This window comes from Colletotrichum acutatum (genome assembly GCF_030867785.1).
Source record: "Colletotrichum acutatum strain CBS 112980 chromosome Unknown BDZ83scaffold_137, whole genome shotgun sequence".
NCBI classification, from domain to species: domain Eukaryota; kingdom Fungi; phylum Ascomycota; class Sordariomycetes; order Glomerellales; family Glomerellaceae; genus Colletotrichum; species Colletotrichum acutatum.
Genome location: NW_026849131.1, coordinates 27,188 through 53,292, shown reverse-complemented (window position 1 = coordinate 53,292; position 26,105 = coordinate 27,188). Strand labels below are relative to the sequence as shown.

The 26,105-nt window shown below is 52.9% G+C and overlaps 10 protein-coding genes across 10 annotated transcripts; 5 read left to right on the top strand and 5 right to left on the bottom strand.

Annotated features, from left to right (window-relative positions):
- Positions 1–315: 315 nt before the first annotated feature.
- BDZ83DRAFT_734665 (YkgB protein) lies at positions 316–2,206 on the top strand (the record flags this gene model as incomplete). Its single annotated transcript, XM_060512951.1, has 3 exons — positions 316–1,201; positions 1,325–1,787; positions 1,865–2,206. Exons 1-3 carry the CDS (start codon positions 816–818, stop codon positions 2,204–2,206), a joined length of 1,191 nt encoding a protein of 396 aa, XP_060359758.1. The 5' UTR covers positions 316–815.
- On the bottom strand, positions 2,177–3,169 carry BDZ83DRAFT_637399 (acetyltransferase). The gene has a single exon (XM_060509309.1). It carries the CDS (start codon positions 2,913–2,915, stop codon positions 2,274–2,276), a length of 642 nt encoding a protein of 213 aa, XP_060359757.1. The 5' UTR covers positions 2,916–3,169; the 3' UTR covers positions 2,177–2,273.
- A 1,086-nt stretch (positions 3,170–4,255) lies between these two features.
- Positions 4,256–5,029, top strand: BDZ83DRAFT_589311 (uncharacterized protein; the record flags this gene model as incomplete). The annotated part of the gene is made up of 2 exons (XM_060506222.1): positions 4,256–4,487; positions 4,548–5,029. The coding sequence occupies 2 exons, from the start codon at positions 4,256–4,258 to the stop codon at positions 5,027–5,029; spliced, it is 714 nt and encodes a 237-aa protein (XP_060359756.1).
- Positions 5,030–6,244: 1,215 nt separating this feature from the next.
- BDZ83DRAFT_637394 (carboxypeptidase cpdS) lies at positions 6,245–8,741 on the top strand. The gene is made up of 5 exons (XM_060509308.1): positions 6,245–6,670; positions 6,723–6,837; positions 6,900–6,947; positions 7,014–8,170; positions 8,236–8,741. Exons 1-5 carry the CDS (start codon positions 6,475–6,477, stop codon positions 8,382–8,384), a joined length of 1,665 nt encoding a protein of 554 aa, XP_060359755.1. The 5' UTR covers positions 6,245–6,474; the 3' UTR covers positions 8,385–8,741.
- Positions 8,742–9,801: 1,060 nt separating this feature from the next.
- On the bottom strand, positions 9,802–12,909 carry BDZ83DRAFT_637390 (heterokaryon incompatibility protein-domain-containing protein). The gene has a single exon (XM_060509307.1). It carries the CDS (start codon positions 12,734–12,736, stop codon positions 10,214–10,216), a length of 2,523 nt encoding a protein of 840 aa, XP_060359754.1. The 5' UTR covers positions 12,737–12,909; the 3' UTR covers positions 9,802–10,213.
- A 556-nt stretch (positions 12,910–13,465) lies between these two features.
- BDZ83DRAFT_589299 (putative short-chain dehydrogenase) lies at positions 13,466–14,266 on the top strand (the record flags this gene model as incomplete). The annotated part of the gene is made up of 1 exon (XM_060506219.1): positions 13,466–14,266. One exon carries the CDS (start codon positions 13,466–13,468, stop codon positions 14,264–14,266), a length of 801 nt encoding a protein of 266 aa, XP_060359753.1.
- Positions 14,267–14,819: 553 nt separating this feature from the next.
- On the bottom strand, positions 14,820–17,573 carry BDZ83DRAFT_589312 (uncharacterized protein; the record flags this gene model as incomplete). The annotated part of the gene is made up of 1 exon (XM_060506223.1): positions 14,820–17,573. The coding sequence occupies one exon, from the start codon at positions 17,571–17,573 to the stop codon at positions 14,820–14,822; it is 2,754 nt and encodes a 917-aa protein (XP_060359752.1).
- A 1,269-nt stretch (positions 17,574–18,842) lies between these two features.
- Positions 18,843–19,967, top strand: BDZ83DRAFT_723393 (glycylpeptide N-tetradecanoyltransferase; the record flags this gene model as incomplete). The annotated part of the gene is made up of 2 exons (XM_060512556.1): positions 18,843–19,019; positions 19,092–19,967. The coding sequence occupies 2 exons, from the start codon at positions 18,843–18,845 to the stop codon at positions 19,965–19,967; spliced, it is 1,053 nt and encodes a 350-aa protein (XP_060359751.1).
- A 112-nt stretch (positions 19,968–20,079) lies between these two features.
- On the bottom strand, positions 20,080–22,378 carry BDZ83DRAFT_79441 (glycylpeptide N-tetradecanoyltransferase). The gene is made up of 3 exons (XM_060515814.1): positions 21,288–22,378; positions 20,646–21,228; positions 20,080–20,590 (listed from the first exon to the last, which is right to left on the bottom strand). Exons 1-3 carry the CDS (start codon positions 21,992–21,994, stop codon positions 20,192–20,194), a joined length of 1,689 nt encoding a protein of 562 aa, XP_060359750.1. The 5' UTR covers positions 21,995–22,378; the 3' UTR covers positions 20,080–20,191.
- A 196-nt stretch (positions 22,379–22,574) lies between these two features.
- BDZ83DRAFT_637375 (abhydrolase domain-containing protein) lies at positions 22,575–24,874 on the bottom strand. Its single transcript, XM_060509306.1, has 6 exons — positions 24,337–24,874; positions 24,202–24,275; positions 23,940–24,141; positions 23,898–23,901; positions 23,129–23,831; positions 22,575–23,070 (listed from the first exon to the last, which is right to left on the bottom strand). The coding sequence occupies exons 1-6, from the start codon at positions 24,447–24,449 to the stop codon at positions 22,955–22,957; spliced, it is 1,212 nt and encodes a 403-aa protein (XP_060359749.1). The 5' UTR covers positions 24,450–24,874; the 3' UTR covers positions 22,575–22,954.
- Positions 24,875–26,105: the final 1,231 nt, after the last annotated feature.

Sequence of the window (26,105 nt, the reverse complement as noted above, 5' to 3'; positions counted from 1 at the left end):
CGTATGAATAGACGATATTGCAACTTCCAGTCTCATTGTCTTGTGAAAGCACAATACCGCTTATTTCCGCGCGACAGTCTTGACTACTCGCTTGAGGCATAGTAACCTCATTCATCATTGCAAGTGATGGGTCCCACATCATTGACGGTTTCCGTGTACGACTCCAAAGTGGGCGACGGAGTTTCGGACGTCGAAACGTTGTCCCAAAAACTTGGGAGTCTGAAAACCGGTGATAGTCGCAAAGCTTAATCTTTCGAAAAATACAGTTTAGCCCATACAAATTGATCGAGTTCTTGGCAATCCTGTTGAAGATGAGTTTTGATTTATATCCAAGAGTAAGAAAGTGGCTGTTCAAGACGAGCCGGTGGGATGAAGCCTTGGTGCAGCATCCGGCTTTTGTACCATTGGCTTGCATCAGTCAAAGCTTCAGTTCGTCTCTTATTCCCCCTTGAGATCGAAAGTGCCAAGAGCATCCTTTCTCAAACCTTATCCGCAACCCCTGCCAAGAAATCAATCTACACGCCGGCAAACGTCTTGTTCTAACTCTACACGTGGGCTAGCGCGAATTTCCTCTTCCATGATAAAAGCGATTTAACCACAAGCCAGTTAGATTAATAGGTGGAATTTCCGCAGCATCATCCAGGGATATCCCAACCCCGCACGGAAAACGACGTGGTGCGCAGGTCGGTGGTGGACAAGGGTCGCATTTCCGACCATGGCTTCGGACGACCTTTAAAAGACACTAAATCGCCAAAGGTGTGGAAGATGTCAGTCTAGGTCTATGTCGGTCTTCATCGCTAATTGACTTATCCGCAATGTTGGGTTTCGACAAGCTCTCTGCCGCCTGGCTCATGGCCATGATGTCTGTCAAGCCAGTGACATCGACTCTCCTTTACGCCGCTTCGCACGCCGGAACTGTCACCACTCTCGACCTCCAAACTTCGGAATCCGGAACGATCTTGAAGGCCATTGCCACGAACACTGATTGCGCGGCGAACCCCTCTTGGCTCACTCTTGATCAGTCAAAGTCCCTGCTCTACTGTGCGGATCGAGGTCTCACCAACCCCAATGGCACGCTCGTTTCTTTCCAAAAGTCTGAGAATGGGACCCTCGAGCTGCTTGGGAAGCTCCCTACCATCAAGGGAGCTGTGAGCTCCGTTGTCTATGGCAAGAATGGTGGAGGTATTGCCTTGGCTTCGTAGTAAGTCCCACTCCCTGGCCCCGGAGAGATTTCCACTTTCGTCACCGAAGAAGCTTGTTCTGGGGCGAATCTGAAGAAATTGCTGCCTGAGTTGATGCGGAACTCCGCTGACAAGATTACTAGCCCGGCATCATCCTTTGAAGTGTTTTTCGTGGAGGACCCAAACGACATCAAAAGACTTCAGTCTTGGACGTACACGCTGAGCCAGCCAGGACCGAAGCCGGCACAGAATGCCCCGCACCCCCACGAGGCCATCCTTGACCCCACGGGGCAGTACGTGCTAGTGCCGGATTTGGGAGCGGATTTGGTTCGGGTTTTTGCAATCAACCAGGAATCCTACCAACTGACGCCCCTCACCCCACTGAACGTTGCGGTTGGCAGTGGTCCCAGACACGCCAGATTCCTCGTCACCAAGGAAAAGACCTACTTCTTTGTTCTGGCCGAGCTTGGAAACATTGTCACCACGTACGAAGTTCACTATGGTCGCAACAAGACCTTGAGCTTTACCGAAGTCTTCAGCGTCGGTACCCACGGCCCCGACAACACGGTGCCTGTTGGGGCTGCTGCAGCTGAGATCCACATCTCGGTAAGTACCTTCGTCAAACTGATTCCTCGACGGGATGATCTGCCATGAGACGTGTTGTGTTGCTAACAGGACGTCAGCCTGACTCTGAGTATCTCATTGTCTCTTCACGAAATGTCAGCACCTTCAGCATTCCCAACTTTGACACCACCAACAGCACTGAGATCAAGAGTGATGCTCTTGTAACATTCAAGATCGACCACAAGACCGGTCACCTTGGTTTCACTCAGATCTTCCCGTCAGGTGGCATGATTCCCCGCCAGTTCTCGATCAACAAGGCTGGTACTCAAGTTGCTGTGGGTTTACAGCAGGACGGCCGGGCGGTTATCATTGATCGCGAAGTGAGCACTGGTCTTCTGAAGGGGTTCGCCGCGAACATCTCTATCGCGGGCGAAGTTGTTTGTGTCATCTTTGATGAGTGATCTTGCAATTACTTGGTAAATAGAACCATCATATCGAGAATTCCCAGTCACGGAGAGAGACAAGCTCCTATAGTGGCCACTTTCCCTCCATTTGCATCCTTTCTCTTTCCTGTTTCCAATGTCCCGCATCAAATTTCCAGACGCAAACCTCCTGCTTCTCGTCATAACTTGCTTTGTGTCGTCCCTCGAACTTGGCAAGACCTGCCGCTCGCATAAGAGCTCGCCATGGTTTATTATCGTCGCCTGTCTCTGCTCTGAAAACTTCGCATCCAAGCTCATTTTGGGCGTACTCGATGAGGACGATGATCAACTCCAGGCCATAGCCCTTGCGCCAGTGTTTGTGATCGATTATGATGCCGATGTCCGTCATGTACGTTTTGCTCCCCTGAAGTGTCGTTTGGTCAAGGAACTCGGTCGGGTCGACAGATTCAAAAGTGTTGTACCCTCCGTATCCAATCAGCTCATTTGTACCGCGCAGTTCAACGACCAAAAATGCATTTTTCCCCTCCGCTGACATTTTGGCAAATTTTTGAATCCGAGCCCGAAGCTTTACGACCGTAAGATCCTTTTCAGGTTCCTCAAATGGGAAATTTTCTGGGGTTGTCATGATGGCGTGGAAAGATTCAATGTCGGATTCTGTGGTAGTCCTCACCACCAGTCGCGGAGACACAATCTCGTACGAAGCCCGGCAAAATTGAGACGAGGCCATCTTGGCGGATAGGCGGTGATTTGATGACGTTTTGCGTTTGAAGTTATACCTTTGCTGAACAAGTTACGGGCTAACCGTTCTACGATAAGAGCTCCGCGGAAGACCTCAACTCAAATAAGCAAATTTTCTACATAAGTTGACTTTTTTCTGGTATTCCTGTTTGCGTCTGAGGATCCGCTACGCCGCGTGTCATGTTGGTTCTAATCGGCCGAAGGATGAGAGCTTGTTGACCTTCCCGATCTGGATACAGCTCTTGACGCGCCCAGGACCAACAACTGGGCAGGTTTTTGATTGTCAGTGAGTCACACTAGATGTGAGTCACGAATGAAGGACAGGAAGGCATTCGAATAAAACCAAAATAACTTCCAGGCTGTCTTTCTCGGCATTCAATAATCACAGACTAAACAATCGTCAGGAATTTTCACCTTTTTGTATCTGTAGCACTGAAGATGTGTCAAATGGGAGTATTGTCAAGCATCTCAGTTCAGCATGACCTTCTTGAAGTTGGTCCCAATAGTGAAATGCCTCATAGTATGACTGCACCTAGATGCTTGAAGTACGAATCGTTCTCTGGGTGTCGATGGGGCGGGACAAGGCGAAACCCGGAAGTCGAAGACGGAATCCGGGCCAGGGGTACTCGTCAATAGCCCCAAACTCCGCATCTCTTCTCAATCAACTCCAAGTCCGGGGAAACGGCAAGCTTATATGCTGGAGATGTAGCTTAAACAGCTCACCAAACGTGCTTGATTGCAACCTCGGCGTTTCGTCCCAGCTTCAGCAGAGTGGTTGCCCCCGATGACCCCCTGCAAATGGTTCTCGGATGGACGCACGACCGATGCAACCCGCAAAGCCAAGCGCGCACGATCGACAGGCAACATCAATACCCGGAAACACGAAAAGGGGAGGTGAGACAGGACCTCGTGGCTATGTCGTCGGCCGCTGTCAATGTCCTGCGCTTTTCCTTCGCCTTTCCATGATCTTTCCTCTTTGAAGCTGTCCGAGAGTGAGTGGACAGCGAAAACAGCGGGCAGCTGTGCGAGTCAGCGAAGGGTGGTTCTGCCCGTTCTTAATGAATTGGTGGGGTTCCTTGGACCGCTTGACCGCAAATCAACGCCCGAATGAATGGATGCTATTCGACATTCAAAGCACCTTGCACGTTGCGAGTCGTGATGGCGGGACTCGCTCGAGGAGGATCGCCCTGTCAGAGATTGGACGATCAATGTCCTGCCCTGCCTGTGCTCCCAGCTCATAAAGATAGTTGGGAAACTCCTTTCTCTGCCGTCTCTCTTCCATCTGGCGTTCGGCATTCACGCAAGCCGAAAATACCGCTAAGCTACACTATGTCGTCATGGATCAAGTCTCATCAGTACGCGCGAGTTGACCAAGCCATTGATAATGGCGAGAATGTCCAACACAGAGAATCGCGGCTGAGGGAGTACTGGCAAAAGGTCAGAGTCCACCTTTTTTACGCGATACTCCTCGTCTTAGTGGCGGGGCTCAGCAGACATACCGCGCCTAGCAAAGCTACACCAGATTATTACGGCGTTGAGCCCGTTAAGTCTGAGATGCGATGTAAGATATCACCCGGCGTCCACATGCACGTTGCTTTCTCACAACTGTAATCCCGCACAGTATCCACTATAAGCAGGACTTTTGAGTTGGATCTCAATTATGCCATGCCACCATCCGCACAAGTCGATGAAGCTTGGGCCTCGCTTCTTCCTAAGGAGGGCGGCTTCTTTCAACACTCCAAGCTTGCGCCGCAAAAGAGCTGTATAGCGGTATTCCACCAGCTTCACTGTCTCGACATGATCCGGCAAGCACTGTATGAGGCGCGGCCTGACATCATGGAACAAGTCAATAATAGGTCGCACCCTGCAGACCACAAGGCAGACCATAAGGCAGACCACAACGCTTCTCCCGATCACAATCACGTCAAAGATATGTATCATATAGGACACTGTTTGGATCTCGTCCGCCAGTCGATTCTTTGCAGACCTGACCTGACTGTGGAGATTGGCGACCCTGCGGTGGGCGGTGTAACGGGATTCGGTACTGAGCATCAGTGCGTGAACTGGCAGGAATTGATGGACTGGATGGAGGATCATGAATAAGGCACGGGATGCATAAAACGACGACATGCGCTAGCCACGACCAACTAAGACAGAATCAAATTTAATATGAGCCTTTATCGTGAGCTGTGCTCGGTCCAGCGGAAAGCAAGTGAGCGTGCAATTTCCAAACCGAGAACCGCGCCACAACATGGAACAAACAGATCCGGGATAACTGGACTTGCGAAATAATAGATGTTGGTAAAAAATAATCTGCCGCCATACAGCAAGAACGTATGAACTCTTCTACGGAGCTCATCATGAACAATAAAAACTGCGAAAGGAATGGAAAAGGTTACCAATTTGATAATCAAATTTTGGAAGAAAAGCCAGCAAAATAAGACCATTACCGATGCACATGACAACGTTCAGGCTGGAAATAAACTCGCTCTCTAGGGCAAGAATGGCAGCTGTGGTTTCACATGCTCACTTATCGAAATCAAATCCCCAATGCACATTCCTGATTGAGCCATAGCGCTGCTTAGCAAGCTTTACAGCAACATGAACTTCAGTTTCCCCGAAATTACGGGCCGCCGGAAACTGGCAGTGGCACGTCTGCAGACTGCAACCCCCAAAGTACGTCACTCCACACATAGGTAAGTAGCCAAGAATGTCGAAGCAATGGTCGAAGCCAAACTGCCGCAATCGATTGCGTCGGACAGTTGAAGAACAGGTAGGCTGCATCCGATCGTTCTTGGCAAGCGGGATGGAATGTTCGTCCCATGTTCATCAAGCTTAAATCATCTTCAGTCGACGTCGTTCGTCCAAGCACAATGGGCGGTCGAGTCAGTTTCGGATCTCAGAGGGTGTCCCTAGATCGCCCCCAATGGATCGCCCAACGGAAAGTTCGACTCGGCTCGTATAGGGGATTAGAGTTTTATTAATCATGCCCGTCCTTGGTCTCTCGAAAATCGTACTTTCGCCGGACGATCCGGATGTTAGGCTATTTGGAGTTTCCGTTTGTCTTGCGATTGAGCTACTAGAGTGGTTCCACGGGACAACCTACCGATGAGTTTGATTGAGGAGGGTCTCCTAGTCCAATTCCTCTTGGAAAGCTTAGCATTCAAGGGCATATCGACGATAGATTACGGTTAATTGCATTTGAGTTTCAGCGAGAAGAGTCGCCTATGATTCTTCCATGCGTGCCGTGCCAGCAATCGGCCCCTTATCTAACATGGTAAGACAGTCATCGGCTCTGATTACGAAAAGCTTAGCTTGCGGAAACCAAATGTTACCTAGTAGCTAAGCTTTCTGCTGTGCATTGGGCAAACTGAAATATATGATTTGAGGAACCTTTGGTAGCCGATGTTGCAGTCCTCTCGGCAGCTCATCGACCAAAGCCATTGGTCCGTATCGATGCGAGTTTGAAATGTTTATCAAGATGGGATCCTCCCTCAATTGAAAGATGTTCTGGCCAACATCATTCAAACCACCAACTCCGTGTCACCATGGTTTCTTCGATGTCCATTCGTCACCTGTTGCTGGCATTGTTGCCTTGCACCACCGTCTTGGCCGATTCTTGGCGAGTCGACGGCTTCAACCCGGTCAAGAAACTTGCAGAAGCCAAGCGGTTGCCCGTACGCCGCCATCTTGAGCGTCGTCAAAACACCGAGAAGTACCAGTACCTCAATGACAAGACTGAGAGTATGCCCATCCAACTTCGACTTCCTCCACTTCGTAGGCTGATATCATCAAGAGTACCTTGTGAATGGCACGTCTATTCCACTGGTTGACTGGGATCTGGGCGAATCATATGCTGGCCAAATCCCGATCTCGAAAGCATCGAACGAGACTCGTCAACTCTTCTTCTGGTACGTATATACACCTGTCTAAGCCGCCGTCTATCTTGCAATGTTGATACTCATTCCAACAGGTACTTCCCGAGTACCAATCCAGATGCATCTGAGGAGGTCACCATTTGGTAAGTTTTCTCGAACCCCCAAAGACACTTTCCTCGGACCTAGTCGCATTCTGACTCCTCTGCAAGGTTGAATGGAGGCCCGGGATGCAGTTCTTTCATCGGACTGGTCCAGGAGAACGGGCCTTTCACCTGGTTCCCTTCGGCTTACCGCCCGGTTTACAACATTTTCAGCTGGTCTCAACTCTCAAATGTGCTCTACGTCGATCAGCCCGCTGGCACTGGCTTCTCAGTCGGTAAGCCCGGAGTCAACACAGAAGAGGAGACCGCCCAGCAGTTCCTTGGCTTCTACCACAACTGGATGGAGACCTTCGGAACCAAGGGCCGCAAGACTCATCTTACCGGCGAGAGCTACGCAGGCCACTACATCCCCTACATTGGTGACGCCATGATCAAGTCCAACCAGTCTGCCGACTACAACCTCTCTGGTGCCCTAATGTTCAGTCCGTATATCAGATCTGATCCTGGTGACTTCCAACAGCATGCGGTCTCCCTGCCCTTCGTCGAGGAGTACAACAACGTTATGGGTCTGTATCCCGGTGTAGGGGACTATTATGATCGGATTAGTGCCGCCGACAAAGAGTGCGGCTACGCCGATATGCGCGAGAACTACTTCACCTTCCCTCCCAAGGGTCCCTTCCCGCCCGGGAACAGCAGCGATGCCTGCGCAATCTCGTCCATTGTCTACGAAGGTCTTGCGGAGGTTAGCCCTTGCGCCAATATCTACCACATTTCTCAGGGCTGCCCCAACCCATCGGATCCCCTCAGCTGGGCCGCCGAGGGAGACAACGCCTCTGTACCCCTCAGCTTTGACAAGGCGGATTGGCACTCCTACCTCAACCTTCCCGAGATGCGCAAGGCCATCCACATTCCCACCGGACAGAGAGACTGGAAGAAGTGCTCCGATGAAAACCCGTTCGGTCCCACTGGCGATGTCAGTCTTGACCCCTTCGCTTCCGGCGCTCTGACTCGCGTCATTGAGCACACAAACAACTTCATCATTGCCAGTGGCAACCTTGACTTCCGCGTACCCACCAACGGTACTCTCATGGTGCTTCAAAACATGACTTGGAATGGACAGCAAGGCTTCGACGAGTTCCCATCCAAGACTTTCTTCCTACCTACAGCCTACAGCGATCTGTCTTCTCAGAGTTCCGCTGGAAAGATTGGTGATTGGGTTGCACAGCGTGGCCTCACTTTCGCGCGTGTGTTCAATGCCGGGCACGGTAAGATACAACCAAAGCAAACTAGACAATGCTCTCTGAATTTGTACTGATCTTCGATCTCCCAGAACTCCCCCAATACGCTCAAGGAGCCGGTTACCGTCTCCTGGAACAGCTTCTCGGCCGTGTTACGGACCTGACCAGCGACCTAATGTTTACTGCCCTTCCAGGGGACTTCACAGGGTCAAACACAACACATGGGTCTACTTCCAATTAGGTGGAAGAATACAAGTCCGTCTACGCAGCTTTTGGACATAATGCTGCCTACATTAGAAGCCAAACATAGTCGTAGTGTATTTGATTGGGTCACATGAATGAATTCAATGTTGATGAAGCTCAATATACTAAACACCACCCCCGGAGACAGACGTTTCTACGTAATGATTTCCGTGTTCTGAATCTTCAGGGCTAGTTGATGGGACCGCTGGTAACACGACAAGATTTGAACAATGCACTGTCCTCGGCTACAAAGTATCGTGTTCGTTGTGGCTATCTCTCAATCGCCGGTGTTACCGTATTTCAGAGAGAAGTACATGCAGCTAGCCTATTACCTCTGCAATGTGGTGTCCAGGCTCAGTTGTTCGATGACAGAGTCTCTGCCATTGTCCATCGCTACTTCCAAAGCATTCTCATAACTTGCGTAGTGACAACTTTTGTCAGCACCGTGGTCATGAATCAGCATTACAATAGCTTGACGATCCTGCATGATGGCCTCGTATAGGGGAGGTCCGATTCTTCTCCAGTTTATCCCAACGTAAAGCAATATTTCTGAATCTGTTTCCTGTGATTTCGAATCAAAAAAAAGTAGCCTCACGGAGGAAATAGCGATCCTTAGTCGATAAGTCGGTTCGGCGCCAGCCTCCTCGATGTCCCCGTGCATCTGGGTCAGCTTTTTTTTTAAGCAGTCCCCGGATTATTTCTTGATATCCATGCGAAACTGCCAATTTTAAGGCTGATCCATAGTCCCCCTTTGCGTTCACGTTTGTTGTCGCTTTGAGAAGTAAGTTGGCAATATCCACATGCTGCAAAGTCAAAGCAGCCTGCAGTGCAGTCCCATACTTTGTGCATTGAATGTCTGCATCTGCGACGTTTTTTAGTAGTAAATTCGCAGTTTTAGACCTACCATGAGATGCTGCCATGTGAAGTGTGGTCCGACCATCCTCTGCTCGATAGTTCGAGTTGACCCCGTGGTCCACAAGAAAACTGACGATGTCAAAGTAACTCTTATCAACAGCTCGAATAAGGATATCACCAAATTCAGGACCGTTGAAGTTCTTGACAGAGCCTTTATCGAACAAGAGTTTGGCAACGTCCAAGTGGCCATGTCTCAATGCTGAATGAAGTGCCGTTCCAAGCGTCGGATGTACGAATCCTATATCAGCTTCGTTATCAAGGAGGAATTTTGCGCCATGCAATCGCCCATGTCTTGCTACAACTTGAAGCGGTGTTCCTTCGTCGCATGCATACAATTGACCTCAGCACCCTTCGTGAGGAGCAGTTCTGCAACGTCGTAATGGCAATTAGAGATTGCTGACTGAAACGCCGTCCCATGCAAACAGCCATAACGGCTGACATCAGCACCGTTCTCGAGAAGTAAATTGACAATTTCCAATGCTCCACGGCATGACGCTGCCATCAATTCCGTTTCGCTTTCTGTCTTATTGGGATTATGAAGGTTGATATCAGCCCCGTTCTGGAGGAGACACCTGACTGTTTCGAGGTGGCCACTCCACGATGCTTGGATCAGTGCTGTGGAATCTTCACACCAAGCATTGACATCAGCACCATACTCCAGTAGCAGGCCTGCAATGTCTCCTTGTCCTCCTCTGAAGCATGCCTCTTTCAGAGCCAATTGGTAACGAAAGTCCCAGGCACAACGATCATAGGATGACCGCTCCACCTCAAGCTGCATGTTCTTGCCTGCAGCCTGCGTCCTGTAGTCACAACTCGGTGGCGTAAGGAATCCAGGGTCATGTCGGCGGGTACTTCTTCTGTTGTATCAAGTTGGCTATAATGTTACGCTGAATGCGTCTCTGTTCTCGCATATTACCCAAGCGTGATCTGCACATCCTTTGAGGCAACCTGTGCCCACGCAGTCTCCCAGACTCGCCCCAATGCCTTGCGGTATGCTACATCATCCCTCCACTCAACCCACAGGACGTTGACAAACTCATGCGTCCCCCTGTGCCGCGCGCACTCAGCTTCCCCCCACCCGTCAAAGCCATTGTCTTCTCCTGGTTGGTTTTCTGCGGATCCCGCCGAGATCTCGACAAGTTCGCACGTCTCGCCGACTGCTGATCCGTAATACTCGTCAGGATCTGAGGAGGCAGCATTAAGTCTCAGCACGCCAGCCCAGCGGCCATTCGAGTCACACAAAGTCGCGCATACGCACTGCGAAGAGCGGTGGTCATGGAACATTTTGCTTATTTGGAGGAATCCCCGTCTTGTGAGACCATGCAGGTAAGCGGGCTGGCATGAGGTGGGACTGCCATTGATGCTGGCCATTGTGGCTAGAGGGATAGGAAACCAGAACTGATGTGTTCCCGCCTGCGGGTGGGTGAAGTATGATTTCTGGGCTCGTTCGCAATACTTCTCACACCAGCCTTCTGATGTCGGATCATCTGAGAACTCGGCGGTTTCATTCCCTACTGGACTTCGTTCCCCATTCACAGTCAACGAGCAGGACCACACGACCGTCCGCCGAGTCTGCCAAGAATCAGGCCGCCAAAAGTGATCCGAACCGCCGGAATTTCCGCCACGCAGATATCGATAACCACTGCGCCAGCTCTCGGACTGGAGATTACCCTGCCACCCCATCCACGACCAACTCGGTAGACCAGAGGGAAGATCACTGGTACGACGGACCAAGGGCTCGTAAGGCTGCCATAGCAGCGCGGCGTCGAAGAAGATGCGAGGCAGGCCGCAGATGAAACCGCGGGGGAACGATTGGCCAAATGCTGATAGAACTCCGGCGAAAGCATCGTGGACGTCGTGATCGTATCTCAGGACCCGCTTGTTATACAGCGCAACGAGCCTGGCATATCGGTGGAAGTCAGGCCACGGAGAGACACCAGGTAGAAATTGACTTGATAATGGGGCAGAGACGCTGTTGTCGTTCCCGTTCTCGATGCTGTCGTCCTTGCTGTGCTGCTCATCCTCCTCAACGCCACTACAAGGCCCCGTCACTATGTTTCTTTGATTCTCATGCCACGACGCGCAATGACACTGCCAGTTGACAGTATCATTATGAAACACAAGCTGCCGTCGAGAAAACATGAGCTCTTGAAACGTCCAGCCCCTCTGACACCACGCCGTGTTGACCAGGTCCCGAGAATGCCCCTCCATAATGGCACGATGTGCATCCACCTCTTGTTGACGGCTGATATTCGGCACCTCTGTGGCGGAGAAGGTATCAGGCACGTCGGGCGGAGCATCTACGTCCTCCTGAGGAATAGCTGGTGGCTCGTTGACAGAGGATGGAGGTGAGTCCCTTTCGTTCACCACAGGCGACTCGACTTCAGTGTATGAGGGCGATGCAGGAATGAAATTAGGTGACTCGATGTCCATGGGGGAAGGTGAATCGTACGGTGATCCGCACCCTATGTAGTGAGGTGAGCCGCCGTATCCCATAGTGAAAGGCAAGTATTGCTCGTTGACTGCCATGCGGCCATCATCAGCATCAGTTTGCTGGTTTTGATCCGACTGGTATGCATAGTATAAAGGAGAGCCGTTTTTATCGCCCTCTGACGAAACTAGTCTACGGGGAGAACGCGACGGCTCCTCCCTAAACTCTCGCAGACGTTGCGTCCACTCCTTGGAGGAGACCTCCTTCAGACAAGGCAGCGCGCCTTGGCCGCTTTCAGCCTCCTCTTCCTCAGTCTCATCGACCAGCCCATGATGCAAAGGCTCATCCGCGCCGCTTCCCTGCGCAGCAACGATAGTCAAGAAGGCGCCCGCGTAAATGTCCGCCATACCCTGCAGCTGAGCAGGCTTCGCATCTTCGTCATCTTGCACAATGCAGAGCCTGTCGACCCAGAGATACCGCTCACCAAGCAGACGTGTCAGTTCCATGGCCTCCCTTATCGTAGATGGAATATCCTGGCCGTCAAGGGCTCCGGGGTTCTGCAGCGCGGCGATGTTGGCGAGCGTTGCAGTCGCACTTGAGGCTTGGCCCCAGACATAACTCAGCGCCACGTAGTGATACAGCGCAACATATGAGTTCTCCTCTTCGCGGTCATCTTTGACTGCGACTAAGCAATAGGCACGCACGTCAATCAGCCACAGCGGACGCGCAGCACCTGGCCGCGGGGGAGGAGCACAGTGGTTGCCGTGGGAGCTAGCGCAGGTGCGCAGCCAGAAGGCCATGGTAGACAGGCGCAAGGCATGTTTCCCGGCGGAAATACGTCTTTCGAGGCCGTGGGAGGTATCCGGGCGGTTGAGATACGGCAGAAATGGGATCAGATGCTTCGGTAGCTGACGGAGGCGCGATGGTAGATCATCTGGGATGCGGGGCGAAAGCGACATGTGCCGCCCGCGCCCACGCCCAGCAGATGACTCGACACGATTCATACGGATGTGTGCGCGGTTGAGAGCGCCGAGATGATGGACGAACAGTACCCGCCATCATGGCCGGTGTCAGCTTTGGCGGGGTTCAAGTCGCTGTGGAGCAGTCAGATTATGGGGCGACTGGGGGGCTCCAGCCGGCCTCGGCACCCGGCCGGGGTCGGGATTTATGGGGCATCTCGGCTAGCCCCACTCCGCGGGATGCGCGGCCCTGGAGGCGGCGAGAGGCGCGACTTTCGGACGAGCGTAGTCCAAATCAAGTAGATTCCGTCCCGTCCATCAAGCTTTCTACCCTACGATGGCGCCGAAGAATGATCGCTGGTCCGTTCGGTGTCCGAAGGCGATACCGAATCCTCCACGAATACGGCATGCGGGACGCAGTGCGGACAAATCCATGGCGAGATATGGTCTGAAAAGACCATCGTTGACTGTCAAAGTTTGGCTCAGGTTTCACTGACGTGATTGATGAAGTGGATTTACCAATAATATAGCATGTTCTTGAGATATAGTGCCGATCTTGTTCGTCCGCTTCGGTCGAAGAACTTGAATAACTCAACGCATATACGGCATATATCCAACCCGCGAAGACGGCTATATACCAACACGAATGAAGCAAGGACTTCAAACTTCTCATTGATATCAACAGCACAGTCCCTTATACCACAAATCGCCAACGTCTCGAACTCCATCAGCCTATACCCCATCAGCCCTACCTATCTCCACGGAACCGCAACAATGTTCCCCCAAACCAACAAGTACACCTCCAAACTCGCAAACAAACGCATCCTAATAATAGGAGGCTCCTCAGGCCTAGGCTACGCAGCAGCAGAAGCATCCCTCGAACACGCCGCCACCGTCATCCTAGCCTCCTCCAACCCTACCAAACTCGCCGCCGCCGAAGCCCGCCTGCGCTCAAACTACCCCTCCACCCAAGCCCACCAGCTCAAATCCCACACAATCAACCTCGCAGACCTCGAAAACCTGCACCAAAACCTCACACGCCTACTCGACGAAGCAACATCAAACGGCACCCTCAAACTAAACCACATCATCTACACCGCAGACGCAGCTTCTCCCCTTCCCTCCCTCGCGGACACGAGACCCTCGCACATCACCGCGTCCCTCTCCATGAGAGCCTACGCGCCCACGATCCTCGCTGGCCTCCTCTCTTCGGAGAAGTACATCACTCACGGACCAGATACCTCGCTAACACTCACCAACGGCTCGAGCTCCCACCGACCCATGCCGGGCTGGGCCGTCGCTGACTGCACTGCCGGTGCGATGGAAGGACTCGTCAGAGGTCTGTCCTTTAATCTAGCCCCGGTGCGCGTGAACCTCGTCTCCTCGGGGCCCGTAACGACGGAACTGTTCCTAACGCTGCCTGAGGCGGCTATCGAGGGGTTCCGAACTAAAACGCTGACGGGAAGGCTTGGGCGGCCCGAGGACGTGGCGGAGGCGTATTTGTATCTGATGAAGGATGGGAACATTACTGGCGCGACCATCTTTACTGAGGGTGGAAGAATCTTGTCATCGTAGGTGGATGGCCTTCTAGTATGGCCTGTCTCGTTCATGGCAATATCAGTGTCACCCTTTTCGCAAGAACAATCTCAAACACACAATAAAACTTTTCCTTGGCTCGCGGATCATTTGCAAGTGCCTAGTAATGTACATTTTCCTCTGTTTTCAAAACTCCAGGTTGAGAGCAAACGCTCTAATGCAATACTCAAGATGATGTTGTTTACGCTTAAGCCCTTTAGCTTCTATGATGCATGGCACATCCACCTCGCTGGTGAAAGGTAACCCCTGAGTATCAACCCCATAGACGCCTCTGAACTGCATCTACGTCCGCGTCCACTGCAGCCCGTCTCACCAAGCTTGAGAAACTCTGTACCATGCTCGAGGGGACATCGCTGTCAGTGAATTCGTCAGACGGGTTGTCACTATCAAAAGATCCCAAGGAGTCCTCCCATCCCAAGGATTCATCGCAATCATCGTATTCCTCGGGGCAATCTTCGGTGGCGTATGATTCGAGAAACGGAGTCGGCCAGGGCCGTAATTGGTCAGACTGTCTCCTGTTGTTTCCTTCGCGCTAGGGGATGCAAAAGTCGACCCAGCTACCAAGGTAGTCCAGACGGTTACCAGCGTTCTCCTGGCTCTTGTAGATTTCCTCAAACTCATCAAAGCTGAGCTTGCCCCAGCCGCCGCGATCGGCAGCTTCCTTCTCAGCTAGATCAAGCCGTTTCCATTCCAGCAACGTGAAATGCGGGATGGTTTTTGACTCCTTGGAAGACTTCGAGGTTTTTCCCTGCACGGGCGACTTCAGTCCCTTGGTCGAAAACGAAGAGTCGTCTGAAGTGGGCGGGGTGCTTCCCGGTGACATAGGCTCATCCGCCTCGCTGTTCGGACGGAACTGAGGCATAGTAGGGTCCCGGTACTCGACTTCCTCAACGGTAGAGGCATCTTCCTCGTCGTCTTCGTTCACCTCAATATCATCCTCGTCGGAGTCAATGACTTCTTCCACCCTCTGACGCTCTTCTGAAATGGGAGCGTTCTCCGTTTCGCCAGTCTCCCCAATTCTGTAGCCGCTAGTCATCAGAAGTTCTTCCAGGGTTCTTTCGGCGACGGGTTTATCCTCGTCGAGTGCCTTTCTCGGTTGCCGCGGCTCGACCACCTTGCGCTTCGGCTCAGCGACAGTCAGGTGCTCGAACAGAGGTCTGTTCTTATCTCGTTTTGCCTTGGTAGCAGCTGCCTTGACGGCCAAGTTCTCCTTGTCTTTAAATATAGCGTCGAGGAGCTCGTTGAAGGCCTGCTGCGTGACCTGGTACAGGATCTCCCTGCCTGCGTCACGTTCCTCATTGGGAATCTCCATGCCTCCCCAACGCTCGGGTACGCTCCTAGAGGATGTCGAGGGATTGGATCTGGTCTCGTAGTCATCCATATCTTCTGCGAAGCGAACCTTTGACGATGATCGAGATCGAGGAGGTAATGTCTGCTGTTGTGCCGCCTTTGAGCTTTCCGCAACACCGTTGAGGTTCACCAAGACATCTTCGTCGGATTGCCAGCCATCGGGTGCAAAGCCGCCCTCTTCCTCATCGAGGTAGAACTGCCTTCTCTTCCATCTATCGTGCAGCTGTTTTCTAGCAGCTTGCCGCCTTTTCCGCTCGATATCGGGGGCCATCTGCCTCTTATGGTTGATAACCTGAGCTCTTAGCTGGCTCTCAGTGGGCATTGCGTTGGTGAATTGATCGGGATCAACTCTCTGGTTGTGATTTGTGGTGCCGTTGACTTGTGCCGGATCGTCGCCTGGTTGACTCCTGTTCTCTGCATCCGAGTTGTTGTTACCTCCCTCGTCACCATCTGAGCTGCCCAGCTCAATCTCAAAGTCAAATTCAATGCCATTGCGTTCCCGACGTTGCCCAGTAAGCAAAGCAGGCAGATCGTCAATCGTGGTAGGCGGGTTGAGTAGAGCATCCCAGTATGGCGTGGAGGGCTCGCTGTCAGGAGATCGCATTTGGAGAGACCAGGGACTTCCGATGTAAGGAGCGAATAGTCGAGTAAGCACATCCTCTCGTCCAGACGTATCGACCCTATTATCACTGACGACACCACGTCTACCAGGTTCCAGTTCTACATCTCCGTCTGGGTGGAAGATCTTGCCCTCACTGCGATTGTTGCCATCAGCCCGAGGCACTCTACCCTCTCGGCCAAACAGGCTACTCAAGGGCTGTCTACTAGTGACGAGCTGCTGTGCTTCGGTGCTACCCATAAGCTGATCGTCGAGTCCGTCGAGAATATCGCGATGCATCTGCTTGTAGAGGACGTAGTATGCACGGAACATACGCAGGAAGTCGCGGCGGTTGACAAAACCGTCTCCGTCTATATCATAGCCTTCAAAGATCTTGCGCAGCTTGTCCTTGCGTTTGCGGTATGCAAGGCCGTGGAGAAACTCTGTGAAGCCAATGAGGTCGTCGTTGTTGGTGTCGTAAAACGAGAACATGCGGTCGTGGATGAGGTTTGGCGTTGCGTGTCTAGAGCCGCCCGATGGAACTAGGCATCGCTCAAAGGTCTTCTTGTCCATGGCCAGCGCCAGCTCGTCGGGGTCCTCGCGCCATTCTGTGTTCGCCATGTACGTGAACTGTTCCCAGAAAGCTTCAATCTCGGGTCTTTCGAAGCCGGTTTCTCTGCTAAGTCTGGCCATCAAGCCTTTAGATAGATTGCGTATCTGTGTGTCGGGGTCACCGGTGTACCAAACGGGCTGCATCTGGCGGGGTCCAAAGGGCGGAGCGGGCACTTTGATCTTGTAGAAGATGTGAGTCTTGATGTGGACGCCTTGGGATTCGCAGGTTTCGCAGAGGTCAAAGTCGGCACAGTTGGCGCAACGGTACCGAACACCGCGGATGGGCACCATGCCGCAGGCATTGCATGCGCATCCTCTATGGACGCACGCGTTTCGCCTGGCATTGTCCTCGGACACCCTAAACAGAAGACTGACGATGTTGTGACCGGCTCGCGCCTGGGGTTGCATGCTATTAGGGTCGTTCCACCATTCATCAACAGTTCCACCGTCAACTATCGTATCGGCGTCGTTGGCTGGGCGGGCATCGACATCGACATTCTCGTCGCCATGGGAGCCTTCGGAGGAGAGTGAATTGCGACGCGATCGTCTGTGGTTCCGGCGAACGGCGTTACTCCGGTGGAGACCGGGGCCTGGGATCTCATCGTACTGGTCTCTGTTGGCCTGGTAGGTGTAGTAGCCCAGAGACGCCGCGGCGACAGCAGAGAAGAGGACCACGGCGATGCGTGGCCGCGTCAGGGTGTCGGTTGATGGCAGCGGGAGCCACATGATGGTGCCTAGACGTAGCTATACGTGAAGCATGTTGAGGGTTATTGTATGCTTCGCATTCGCGTGCTCGAAGTCTTGAAGATCTAGATAGCCGAGTGTTTGGTGATGCTGCTTATGTTGGATGATGCTGGCTGATGAAAGGTGTCGTTGGTGATCATCCAGCAAACGAAACGGCTAGCAGCAGCGTGCAGGGTAAGCAGCGTCGCAGTTGCGCCAGCTCTCGATTCTGCCGCTTTGGCCCGCAAAAGTGAAGAAGGCGGTCAACCACAAGGCAAATATCCCTTGGCGCCTCCCTCAGTCAGCAAGTGGCTCGAGCTCCTCTTCCATGTGAGTGGCGGTACGTATCCCTTGGATACCACCACGGATGGCTCTCCGGAAAGTCAAAGATCCAGGTCTTCTTTAGATGGGTACGCCATTTTCAACTCCAACAGGACAATGACACTTATCAGTACAGGTGAAATGAAGGACTAGCTCTCGCACGTAGCAACTCAAAATATCCCAGCTCCGTCTGAAGTCCTTCTTCCTGGAGATCATCAACTGGAAGGAATCAACAACATGCAATGTCCTTGTCAATGTTGGAGCTCTCCCTACGGTGAATGAGAGCTCCCCGATGCCGAGGCATAGTCCAAGTGGAACCCCCATGTCGCACGATGTTCTGTTACCAGAATACTTTGAAACTCATATTTTTTGCGCATGCTACATATGTATCTCAATAACCGTCGCCTTCGATGGACAACGTCACCAGCCGCCTGTTGCGCACCTCATTGCGCTTGACACAATCCCATGATCGCATTTATTCTCTCGAGAGCCCGCATGTTCTACAATTCTGCAATTTAGACAAGCTGATCCGATTGCACAGTTTCCCCCCTCCACAAGGACGCTAGAGCTGCAAGTCGTTATTAAGAAACGCTTGCTTCTTTCGTCGCATCTTTTCCAGGGCGCAGGGGTCTTTCGAGAATCGAGCTTCCCTCTCTCACTCTTCAGCTCACACAGCTATAGCTCTCATACACAGCCCCCCCTGGAGTTCAATCCAAACTCATCTGTAACATCTTTGAACGCCACTCATCCGGGGTTTTCCAAATATTTCCAGATTTCTTCGTCCCGAACACGAAGAATATCTAGTATAACCACGTTGAATCCACGTGTTGGATCGTCCTAAGACCCACGGAGCTCTCAACTTTACATCTATAATCCCTTTGACAAACGCAGCCATGGCGACAAAGTAAGCCTTAACCACTCATCTATGTAACAGCCACGTATACTGACGATATGGCCAGAGTACCAGTCTTCCCCACGGCGGAAGAGACAATGAGACATCCTTCATATGCCTCAACGATATGGAACCTCGAACCCGATCGCAAGGGGAAATGTCCCGTCGCCAAGGATAGAGGCGGCCCCTTCAACATTGCCTGGGAAATCCACGGTCACGGCCCCTCAAAAATCATCGTACGCAACCCCTCTACCACTAGAATGATTTCCTTCCTCCCAGTGCCTTGCAACTAACACAAACACCAAAAGTTCATAATGGGCCTAGCAGGCCTCAAAACCTCATGGCAGCGCCAAACAAAATACTTCGGCCATGACAACGCCTCCAAATACTCCGTCCTTATCCTCGACAACCGCGGCATGGGCGAGTCCGACGTCCCCTACATCCGCTACTCCACCTCCGAAATGGCCCACGATGCCCTCGAAGTCCTGACCCACGTAGGCTGGACCGCCTCCCGCTCCGTCCACCTCTTTGGCATCTCCATGGGCGGCATGATCTCCCAAGAGCTTGCCTTCGCCGCCCCTAACCTCTTCGCCTCCGTCACCCTGCTCTGCACGGCCCCCTGGATCGAAAACACAAAAACCCTCCTCGAAAACATGCGCGACCGCGCCGCCATGCTCGTCCCCAAATCCGCGGACCGTAGTATCGCAGATACCTCGCTCAAGCTGTTCCCCGCCGACTGGCTCGTCATGCCCGACGAGGCGGCCGAGCTGCCTAATGATGCGACGCACAAGTGTGGTCCCGCGGATGGCGGGCAGGGATACGGTCGGTTCGAGAGTAATTTCCAGCGGTTCCAGGCGCAGGAGCTGATCAAGAGGAACACGCCGGGGCTATTTAGTATCCGTGGTTTCCTGCAGCAGCTCGCTGCGGCGGGCTGGCATCATAAGTCGCCCGCCCAACTAAAACAGCTCGCGGATCAGGTCGGCAGGGAGCGCATCGCCGTCATTCACGGGTTAGGCGACGTCATGATTGACTCGCATCACGGGAGGTTACTGGCCGAGCATCTGCAGCCGGGTGTGGTGGAGTTCGTGGAGGGCATGGGGCATGCGCCCATCATGGATAGGGTGCCGTGGATGAATAAGTGGTTGGAGGAGAGAATCGCGACGGTGGAAAAGATGAGTGCTTAGGATTCGGCGAATTTGATCAAGAAGCTGGGCAGGAACCCACAGAGCAGAGCATGGCAAATTGTGACATGACACACGATGAAGAGTAGTCATAGCTCGTGATGGCTTGATTCATTTACTGTGACACCTCACATTCATCCCCTAACGCCGGTATGCATGCAGCTTTTCGCTGTGCTCACCACCCTTGGGTTTTCCATCTCCCTCGTCCGCTCATAACCTCATGCTACTTACAACATTACCAAGCCAATGCCACTCAGGTTCTCCTCGTCAAGCTTGTTTCTCCGGTCCACGCCGCCAGCAATAGGGGCAGCACGGTAGTTGAAGAGGTAGTAGTGGAGCTGACCGTCACCGGGGCCGAATTTCTGCTGTTCCAGGAAGAGGCCGTTGTCGAGCAGGGACAGGCCATTAAAGACGTCGAACTTGTTCTTCTTGCCCAAGATCAGGGCGTCGCCGATAAGGGAGTTCAACCGTGTCTTCAGGGAGGCCTTGTCGAGGGGCGTGGCCAGGCCAACTTCGGAGGCGTAGTACCAGAGGTAGGCGGCGCGGACGACCTGGTGCTTTGAGCTGTTGATGACAGTAGACTCGAGGCAGTAGAAGGAGAAGAAGTCGGTAATCTTTCCATTGGTCTAACTGGATGTCAGTATACCTTGAGCAGAGAAGGGATGGGGACATGGGACGAACCTCGACGACATATGTCCAAATGACCTGCTCGCCAGGGGCATTCTTGTCGTGCAGGAACCAGTGCCTGAACTCGTCCTTGGAGAACTCGGGGGCCATGTCGAAACGCTTCAAGTACTTGGCCAGAAGTTCGTTTGCGGCATCAAGGTCCTTCTCCTGGAGCTCACGGAGGCCCTTGGTCGACGTGTTATCCGGAAGCTGGTACTTGCGAATCTGGTACTGCGGCTTGCTGTTGGGGGGCAGCGGGCTGAAACCGACCTCGTACAGCTTCTGCCAGTTGAGGGCGCGGTGGAAGTAACGACATGTGCTGACGGGCTTGGGCAGCACAACACCACCAGTGTAGAGACCCTGCCAGATCTCGCGCAGGTTGCTACGGCGCGTGATCTCCTTGATGAGCACGGGGGCCAGACGCTTGCCGCGGAGCTTCTTGTGGACAACCATGAAGTTGACCTCGGAGCAAGTGACAACATTCTTGCGCACGCGCAAATTGACGGGGATGGCGGAAATGAAGGCGACGAGCTTTCTAGACTGTGTCGCGCGAACACCGACGTGCCACTCCTTGCGCCAGCCAGGAGCCATCAGAGCCCTGCGATGATAGTCAGATTAAGCCTGCTTGAATGTGAGCCAATGCAGAAGAATGCTTACCATTTAAGCATAGCTGGCGAGTAGTTGAAGCGGAACATGGCCTCGTCATCCTCGACATAGTGGCCGTTGAGTAGCTCGTACACCTCCTTCATCTCACCCTCGTCCTCGAGGTTCATTGTAACCCACTCGAAGCCAGCCACCATTGGCGACGCTTCCGTAGGGACCTCTTCCACCTTCTGAATGCGGATTGGCCCATCCTCAATCTTGGCCTCCGCCTCACCAAACTTGGGTACGGGTTGCGTGGCCCAGAACTTGTAGCTTGCCATATCCTTGGCGTTCTTGCCAGCCGAGGCCAGGCCCGTCATGATATCCTGCAGGTTCAAGTTCTTCATCGCCGCAGCGGTCTCTTCGGCCGACTTGTTGCTAGAACTTCCAACGCCGAGCTCATTCGCCAAAGCCGGGTTCAGGGCGAGAAGCTCGGTAAGCTGCTGGGGCGTCAGGCCACCGATGGCCTCCTTGATGGCAGCCTCCGGATCGCTGGGCTTGCCGGTGAGCGCATCCTTGACCTTCTTTCTCTTGGACTTCTTCTTCTTCTTCTTGGGAGCATCTGCAGTTGCGCCGGGCGCAGTCTCAGGCGCATCCTCCTCCTCTTCGTCCTCGGACTCGACCTCGACTTCCTTGCCCTTGCCCTTGTCGCTCGCCTCGGCAAGGGTATCGTTGGCGTCTTTGACGGCCGGGTCAAGGGGTTTGGACTCTTCGGCAGGCATCTTGGTGTCCTCGATTCGACGGTTTGTGGTGGGATGGTCGATTTTCGGGGGGGTTGGTGGGAGCTTCTTGGAGCTCTGTTCAAGCTTGCGAGGTGGGAATGGCGGGGAAGAAGTTTTGGCGCGAGAGAGGACAGTTTCATGTGCCAGCTGTGCTCCCAGGCGGTACAGGCTCCAGCTGTGTGTGACTGCATCATGGCGGGGTCACCTGCTAGGGGCCATGGCACTGCGGGGCAGAAGGTGCCAACCTGCGGTGCGGCGATCGTTCCTTAGGTCCCCAACACCCTTGCGCTAAACCGGGAAAGACCGTCACAACGTAAGGTACCTAATACCGGGGCACCTTATTATGGACGACCTGTTTACCTTCAAAGTTCAACGTGTTCACTAAATTAACAAGATGTTTTCAATCCGAGGTGGTGATCTTTCTTATATTTCAATTCTATCGAGATACAAGATTGTTTAGCCTCAATTTTGCGTCGATGCCATTATGGCGAGGCACACCCGTCCCTCCTGAGTGTCTATTGAGACCTCGGACAGCCATCATGAGATGTTATCTTTACATTGCAGAGCAAGATCACAGCAGCATTAAACGGTAATACAGTTTGCTTCATATTAATCTAAGGTGATGATGAAAACTCTGAGTAAATCTCGTCAAGTCCAACAACTCCGAGTCACACGCCGTTCAGAATGTATTGCGACTGAGTGGTGTGCTCATCCATGACCTGGTGGCAGCGGGAAAGAAAACCGAGGTAACCTGGGGATCGCCGCAAATCTGATCGATTCTATACTAGGAGACCGAACTGCCAGCACAAAAGTCATAACTGCTCCTTCTTCCAACCAAGTCATTACACCCCCGAATAGGTGCTCTGCGGTACAACAACCAAGCACCTCCCGCTCTACTCTAATGCTGGCGCTCTTGAGTTCTATGCAAAAGATACCGGCATGGAAAGCCCATGACCGCGGTTACAACGTTCTACTGCTAGTATCCGACCCAGCCATGTCATAAGCCGTGCCTGCGAGATCGAAGGAACGCATCACTGCGAGTATTACAGGCGCGTATCCCATGATGTCGTTATGTCCTGCGAGAGTTAGAAATAGCTCCTTTCAGAGCCCAGCCTTATCAATTGGTTGACTTACCACCGTGTGGAAAAAGCTCCTGACGAATTATAATATTTGGCTCGGCGTTCCACGTAGTCACAAAGGCGTTCTTACCCTTGTGGATAGTACGCACATCCTTCCACGCTTCGAATGAATGGTCACTCAGGCCCCCGGGAACAGTCGCATTAGCAGCGGCGCGGAAAAGCTTGTTACTCTCCGTCCAGGGGATGTCCGCGTCGTCTTTGGCCGAGATGAGCGTCAAGCGCAGCCGTCTCTTGGTCAGCTTGACCAGGCTCTCCAGCCGATCCACCGACGGCCACTTATCGTAGATAAAGCCCTCCATGTACTCCAAGAAGCCGGGCCAGACCTTCAGGGGTCCAAGCACGGGAAACAGGCCGCCAATCTTGTAGCCGCTCAGCATCTTGGGCAGGTTGCTGAAGCCCGCGACGAGGATGACACCGCCGAATTCGATTCCCTGCGAGGCGTACAGCTCGGCAACACCGCTCGTCACGGCTGTGCCGAGACTCTGGCCGAGAAGAACGATGCGGTCGGATGGCACGCCGGCGACGTTGATGACCCAGTCAATCAGAGTGGCAGCATCTTGGATCAGGCCGTATTCGGTTGGGCGACCTGTTGAGTGACCGAAGCCACGGTAGTCGATTGCCAGAACATGGTACGACGAAGTGTCAGTAATGACGTGATAGCTGTCTGGCCTGTGACCTTGCGCAATGTCGCCAGCGTTCTGCACATGGTCAGTATGAGAGCAGAAAAATTCACTAATCATGCATTTCTTACACCATGAACTACAACCAGTCAGCATTTGGAAGTACATGTAACGAGACCTAATGACTGACATGAAAGTACAACACGAGCATCCGGGTCCTCTTTCAAAGCCTTGAAAGACTCAGTTTCGGTGAAATCTTGGCAGAAGCCACCCTTCTGCACTGAGAATCTCTCCTCTTGCTTCAGGTACTGAGGTAGAGGCATAACATGCCATGCATACAAGCTCACTCCATCTGGAGTGTCGAGCGAGAAAGGCGTGGCTTGGCCCTCTACGGAGAGAGTTTGTCAGCGATGGCGCGTCTTACATCGGGGTTGGTGCGTAGACTTACTTGCAAAGCCCCATCTCTCAGGCTTGTCGACATCACGCCACCAGAGAGTGTTGATCTTGTGAGCGTACAGAAAACTACAAAAATGGAATTAATAACGATGGCCTGGATTTTGAGATACGAGACAACAAGTCCTACTGTCGTTGGAAGAAAGGCGTTGCACCTAGAGCCAGGAAAGTGAAGTAGAGGCCCAGCGGAGCCGCCACGACCCAGACGGCTGTCCGGAGGATCGGCGAAAGCGGAACCATCATTATCAAAGTGTTGTGGTAATTCAAAGATGCAGAGGGATGCAAAAGATACCGGAGATGAGATTGCGAGACTTCCGAGTTATCTACACATGACGGGTGGCGGTGATGTGGCCACCGTCGGTGATGCCTTGGCGAACTGGTTCCTTGCTTGAGGTTGGAATTGCCTGCGAACTCGCAGGGATGGTGACATGGACACGTTTAGCGGAGTATACTTTCATTTTGTGTGATCGTGCGTACCAAGTGGAAGTACTTGCCGCTAGTAGGCGCAATCCCCAGAATGCGGCGACCTTTCGCAGCTCTGGTCTGAGCCGCACGCCGACGACAACAGATCATCCGTCGGTATCAGATGCGCTTTTCTCCCAGCCAACACTGCCTAACTTCTGCAAATCGGTATTAATCATATCGGCAAACGAGAGCGCTTCATTGGGGCTCATTTGATTTACTCAGATGACAGCGATTGCTGAGATATTTGGGTATTTGTGCATGGACTTGGCAGCGCGCCTATGGTCGGGTTAATTTGCTAAATGCGGAGAGATGGCTACAGAGTACCGTGAGAGTAATTTGGTCTGGCCATTTCTCCAAGCTTCACAGCCACACTCATTCACATACATCTGCAGTTGCCCCCCATACCATTGTGAACTTGCGCAGAAGCCAGCAAGTGCCTGTAAGCGACTTCCGCAGACCCGATAACCTGCACGGCACATCACAAAGTCACGTAGGACTCATATAGGAGAAAGAGATGGGAGAACCAAGGGAACTGGGTGGGAGAACAGGAGGCTCTTGGTTTACCTTGGGAGAAGGAATAACCCGGAGTGCATTGCAGGACGAGGTACATGCGCCACGGTATCGCGGTACACAGGTACATGACAAAGCATGCGACGATTTTGGCGCGATGTGAGTGGCGGGCGGAACTCTTCTACGGAGCCCAGGACTCCATGTGCACCGTGCGCTTCGTCCAGTCAGGGCGCGGCAACGTGCCCAGTTTTTTTGGTCCTGTTCCAGACCAATCAAATATGGCTGTTCCTGTTAAACTCACAGCCCGCCTGCTCTTTCGCCCGCTGCGACTGGACGGCACGGCACCGCGGAAGGTCGACGTGCACCAAGTGGGAAGGACCTACTTGGACGTGGGACGTGGTGGAGTGTGTACCTTGGTACCCGGCAAGTAGCAGGAAGCAGAATGAGCAACCGCGCTCTTGCATCTCCGAAAGAAAAAAGAGGCGGCAACAGCCCAGCCGGAGCCTCAGGTACATCTGACTTTGTACCTTTTTTTCCATGCCTTTTGCTGGTCGCTGCTGATGCATCCCATACAAAGCTCCCCATGCTAATATCCCGTCCACCCCAATTCAACTCATTCCCACGAACCCTTCCCCGAGTCTCCGATTCCATTCATTCCTCCATACTCCCGACACAACCACACGCGCGAAGCCCACGCAGACGCCGTCCCGATATCCCGCGAATAGCTTAAAGCCGATATTATTCACGACTCGGCTTCACTGCCACCTCCCCTGCTCTCCCACGTGCAGCATACTCGTGCCCCCCTCCACTCCTCCCAGGAGAGTACGACAACGGCGCCGCGCGCAGTCGAGGGCTGTGGCTTCTTCTGCTGATGATGAAAATACCGACACGCTCGGGAACCTACTCGTGATACCCTGAACTCTG

Coding starts and splice junctions, on each gene's coding strand:
- BDZ83DRAFT_79441 (XM_060515814.1), bottom strand. CDS start 21,994: ATGCCTGCCGAAGAGTCCAAACCCCTTGACCCGGCCGTCAAAGACGCC. Junction 21,229..21,287: donor TCGCCAGCTATGCTTAAATG/GTAAGCATTCTT, acceptor CTATCATCGCAG/GGCTCTGATGGCTCCTGGCT. Junction 20,591..20,645: donor TTTGGACATATGTCGTCGAG/GTTCGTCCCATG, acceptor ACATCCAGTTAG/ACCAATGGAAAGATTACCGA.
- BDZ83DRAFT_637375 (XM_060509306.1), bottom strand. CDS start 24,449: ATGATGGTTCCGCTTTCGCCGATCCTCCGGACAGCCGTCTGGGTCGTG. Junction 24,142..24,201: donor TGAGAGATGGGGCTTTGCAA/GTAAGTCTACGC, acceptor CTCTCTCCGTAG/AGGGCCAAGCCACGCCTTTC. Junction 23,071..23,128: donor GGAGCTTTTTCCACACGGTG/GTAAGTCAACCA, acceptor TAACTCTCGCAG/GACATAACGACATCATGGGA.
- BDZ83DRAFT_637399 (XM_060509309.1), bottom strand. CDS start 2,915: ATGGCCTCGTCTCAATTTTGCCGGGCTTCGTACGAGATTGTGTCTCCG.
- BDZ83DRAFT_637390 (XM_060509307.1), bottom strand. CDS start 12,736: ATGAATCGTGTCGAGTCATCTGCTGGGCGTGGGCGCGGGCGGCACATG.
- BDZ83DRAFT_637394 (XM_060509308.1), top strand. CDS start 6,475: ATGGTTTCTTCGATGTCCATTCGTCACCTGTTGCTGGCATTGTTGCCT. Junction 6,948..7,013: donor TCTGAGGAGGTCACCATTTG/GTAAGTTTTCTC, acceptor CTCCTCTGCAAG/GTTGAATGGAGGCCCGGGAT. Junction 8,171..8,235: donor TGTGTTCAATGCCGGGCACG/GTAAGATACAAC, acceptor TCGATCTCCCAG/AACTCCCCCAATACGCTCAA.